Raw genomic sequence first — 5,000 nt, 5'->3', positions numbered from 1 at the left:
TAGTAAACATGCATATCTATATTATATTTTTGAATTGACTGTTGTAATATCACTGGGCAGAGGTAGTGTAGTGGATAGGGAGCCGGGTTAACATGCAGTAACCCATAAAGTTGGGGGTTCAAACCCCGGCGTCCACCAATGTGGCCTTGCCCTTTAATTTCATTGACATGTGTAAGTCGCTTTGGGTGAAAGTGTCGGCTAAATGAATAAATGCAAGTATTAAATTTATAACTCATTTGTAAATGTGTTGCAAGGCATAAAACGTCCTCACTTTAGATGAGCTCGCAAAATATCATTAACTAACCATTTGTAACTCCTGAGTTAATTATGAATTATAGTATTAGGAAGTGGTTTATAAAATATGTATCCTCACCCTAACTAATCATTAGTGCATGTGTATGTAACAACTGTTAAATAATGGAAATATTACTTAATCAAAAAAATATTATTGCATCATTTATTAACAATAATGTATAAACATATTTAAGATATAGGCTTATTTACTAATTAACTATTTATAACTGTGTGAACAAATGCTTTACTGATGATAAATTAGAAATTACTAATGATGAACAAACCATTAACTAATAAGTAACAAAGGCTTAATAAATGATGAATTGTGTGTAGTTATTATAAAGTGTTACCGAATGGTCTAGATTTGACGGTAACACTTTATTTGAAGGGGTCTACATAAGGGTGACATGTAACTGTCATAAGAATGACATGACACATGTCATGCACATTGATGACACATTACTGATGTTTATGACTATTGTCATAATGTGTCATTTGGTTTTTGGAATGTCAAGTTGACATTGTTTGGGTGTCATCATTATGACAACTTGACATTAGCCAAGATGACATTATTTGACGGTGTCTTTATCATGACAACTTGACATTAGCCAAGAAAATGTAACCCATTTACAATATTGTCATGACAACTTGACATTAGCCAAGAAATGCAAGGTGTTTATGATTGTTATGACAACTTGACATATAACTGTGTTTGGCCTAAGTATATCTTCTAGGTTTATGAAGTGATGAGCCTGAACAATTGGCTGTCATGACACCATTATAAATTGTCATGAACTTTCCTTGGCATGATATTGTCATGACAACTTGACATAACTGTTTGGCCGGACTTATCTTCTAGGTTTATGAAGTGATGAGCCTGAACAATTGGCTGTCATGACACCATTATAAATTGGTCATGAGTATTTTTCTTGACCTCAACTACAGTGGTACAGTTTTGCCTTGTCATTAAGCTGTCACAAATAACTATTACACACCAAAATAGTTTCCTGACAGTGTCATGAATACTTACCTTTGACCTAAAGTACAGTGAACCATCTGAGATGTTTCCTGAACATGTCATTAAGCACCATTACACTATCATGTAGGTCCTATTTCTGTACATTGGAACATTGAGTCTAATTTCAACTATAATAACAACAAATACCATACTCAGTCATGACTTAAAAGAGTTTATTTCAGCAATTCATTTTGCAAAACCATAACACATGGACATGTAACCATTCCAGCTAACATAACTGTGTATGTGGAACATGGATTAAACTATTCACATACTAGTCCTAAAGGTCCAAGAAGCACAAGAAGCTGAGTCAGAAAAGATTTCCGATTTTGCAGAGGTGCCGTCAGGCTGTAACTGAGGAAATGAGTGCAGTCCTGGGGGGCTTCTGCCGATTGTCCATAAATATACCTGAGTATACCTGATTTTGTTTTTTATCACTCTCATTCATTATGTGCATTAGTTCAAATGCCTGATAGTTCACAGTTGATGAATGAAACAGAGAGGTTACACAATACTGCAGCAGTGGCACATATGTTTTGTTTGGAGTTAACAAACAAACAGGAGTTTTATGTGGTCCGCATTTTTTGTTTATTGTTTTAGTTCTTATGTTTAGGACAGTGGTCCATTTGGATGATATGTATGATTTTGGCTTGGTTTTGATTAAACTGCTGCTCGGTAACTTGAGTTTGAGTGTTGATGTCATGTCATTAAACAGGTTGTGCAATGTTGTTAAATGTTCAATCTGAGAGGTCACACAACACTGCAGCAGTGGCACATACTGTATGTTTTTGCATGTGTAATAAGGTCAGTGAAACAGCCATAACCTTCCATTGCCTGCACTAAGATATCTTTTATAAGCACATGATAGTGTAATGGCAATTAATGACATGTTCAGGAAACATTTCGGATGATTCACTGTACTTTAGGTCAAAGGGAAGAATTCATGACACTGTCGGGAAACTATTTTCTTCTTTGTGACAGCTTAATGACAAGGCAAAACTGTACCACTGTAGTTTAGGTGAAGAAAAGTATTCAAGACCAATTTATAATGCTGTTATAATGCTATAATGCTTCACAAACTCAGAAGATAAGTCAGGCCAAACACAGTTATATGAACTGGTTCATGTAATAATTAAACAATTATGTCAAGTTGTCATGACAATATCATGCCAAGGAAAGTATTCATGACACTATTATAATGGTGTCATGACAGTCACTTTTTCAGGCCCATCACTTCACAAACCTAGAAGATAAGTCAGGCCAAACACAGTTATATGTCAAGTTTTCATAACAATATCATGCCAAACACCTTGCATTTCTTTCTTGGATAATATCAAGCTGTCATGACAATGTTGTAAACGTGTTACATTTTCTTGGCTAATGTCAAGTTGTCATGACAAAGACCGTCAAATAATGTCATCTTGGCTAATGTGAAGTTGTCATAATGATGACACCCAAACAATGTCAACTTGACATTTCAAAAACCGAATGACACATAATGACAACAGTCATAAACATCAATAATGTGTCATTAATGTGCATGACATGTGTCATGTCATTCTTATGACGGTTACATGTCACCCTTATGTAGACCCCTTCAAATAAAGTGTTACCGATTTGACTTTCTAAGTAAAGGTTTCACAACAGCGGTTTCTAATAAGGTATTTATTATCTTGAGAATACAGGGAGCCATACTATCATATACAGTATGTTCTTGAGGATTCTAGTATGGACTGGATCCAGAACACATGTTGAGGAGCTGGTCTGAGATACAACTTTGCTGAACTTATTACCTGTGTTACCAATGCCCTTGTGCTTGTGTGTGTGTGTGTGTGTGTGTGTGTGTGTGTGTTACCAATGGCCACCCTTATAGATGTGACTTTTTTTTTGAAGAAGCCTGCAAATTCTTCGCATCTTAGAGAAGATACCTGATTGAGTGTGTCAAAGGTTGTTTGATATAGAAGCCTATCAATGGTAGAGAACAACATCCTAGAGTTTTCATTGTTTTCAGCATCCTAGAGTTTCCACTGTTTTCAGCAATGACCTTAGACAAGTGGATCCTTTTCTCGCTCCGAACAGCTTTATTATAGTTTGATATTTTTTCGTTTAGAACGGCACGGTGAACCTGTAGCTTAGTTTTCCTCCATGTTCTCTCAGCTTTCCCACAGGATCTTTTTATGGACATTTTCGTTCATCCAAGGCGTCAATTTGCTACAGGGTCTTTTTTTTAGCCTTTAAAGGAGCCACTCTGTCAAGCAGGACACCTAGTTCACTATTGAGGCCCTCTACCATTTGGTCAATAGAATGATTGAAAATATCTGAATGTATGGAGTTTGCTAGAGCTATGATCTGAGTTTATGGAGTTTGCTAGAGCTATGATCTGAATGTATGGAGTTTGCTAGAGCTATGATCTGAATGTATGGAGTCTGCTAGAGCTATGAAATGCTACTATGCTCTAGTGTCCAGGAACCGTAATTTAATTGTAGTTTCGGAATGAAAGGCATTTAGTATGACATAGATACACAATAATGATCAGACATATTGATATCATTTACCGATAAGTCAGTGACCTCTATCCCTCTAAAGATGACTAGAACAGTGACCTCTAGAGACGACTAGACCAGTGACCTCTAGAGATGACTAGACCAGTGACCTCTATCCCTCTAGAGATGACGAGTTCAGTGGCCTCTATCCCTCTACAGACGACTAGACCAGTGACCTCTATCCCTCTAGAGATGACGAGTTCAGTGGCCTCTATCCCTCTAGAGACGACTAGACCAGTGACCTCTATCCCTCTTGAGACGACTAGATCAAGGGTGTTGCCAAGGTTGTGGGTGGACCCCGTAACATGCTGCTTTAGCTCTACACTGTCCAAAGTATTAAGGAACTTACTGGATTTAGCATCAGTCGTCTTACACTAGCAAGAGTACTGTTGTACTTGGAGAGATCCTAATGATATTTTATAATATTATTTAATAAGACATTGTGTGTGTGTGTGTGTGTGTGTGTGTGTGTGTGTGTGTGTGTGTGTGTGTGTGTGTGTGTGTGTGTCTGTGTGTGTGTGTGTGTGTATGTGTGTGTGTGTGTGTGTGTGTGTGTGTGTGTGTGTGTGTTGATAAGTGTGCGTTGCAATGCCTTGACTCCAGTCCACAGATATCCTGCTGAATGTCTTCTTGGCCATTGCTGTGGACAACCTGGCCGACGCTGAGAGCCTGACCTCAGCCCAGAAGGAGGAGGAGGAGGAGAAGGAGAGGAAGAAGCTGGCCAGGTGTGGATACGCACGCACACACACATGCACACACACACACACACACACACACACACATGCACACACACACACACACACACACACACACACACACACGCACACGCACACGCACACGCACACGCACACGCACACGCACACACACACGCACACACACGCACACACACATGGACACACACATGCACACACACACACACACACACACACACACACGCACACGCACACGCACACTCACACACACACAAACACAAACATGCACACATGCACACACACGCACACACACATGCGCGCACGTGATAGAGAGAGAGAGATAGAGAGAGAGAGAGACTACTGTAAGTGTCTAATTGATGTGGCTTGTATTTGTGTCTGACTATGTATGTTTACACAACTCCCTGCATGTGTGTGTGTGTGTGTTTGTGTGTG

At 38.9% G+C, this 5,000-nt stretch overlaps 1 protein-coding gene across 10 annotated transcripts in view; it reads left to right on the top strand.

Annotated features, from left to right (window-relative positions):
• Window positions 1-5,000, top strand: part of LOC143123735 (voltage-dependent L-type calcium channel subunit alpha-1C-like) — a 60,450-nt gene that overhangs the window by 11,675 nt on the left and 43,775 nt on the right. For all 10 annotated transcript variants that reach the window (XM_076285020.1, XM_076285025.1, XM_076285024.1 and 7 more), the window contains exon 7: window positions 4,466-4,580. In XM_076285020.1, coding sequence (XP_076141135.1) covers window positions 4,466-4,580 — 115 coding nt within the window. The remainder of the gene's footprint in view (window positions 1-4,465; window positions 4,581-5,000) is intronic.

The sequence above is a fragment of the Alosa pseudoharengus genome, unplaced genomic scaffold (genome assembly GCF_046254945.1).
Source record: "Alosa pseudoharengus isolate Yale_2024_CS ecotype anadromous, Long Island Sound unplaced genomic scaffold, YU_APseudo_1.1 YU_APseudo_1.1_scf_142, whole genome shotgun sequence".
NCBI lineage: Eukaryota > Metazoa > Chordata > Actinopteri > Clupeiformes > Clupeidae > Alosa > Alosa pseudoharengus.
The sequence above is the reverse complement of the archived record's forward strand: the minus strand, read 5'-3'. Positions and strand labels throughout refer to the sequence as shown.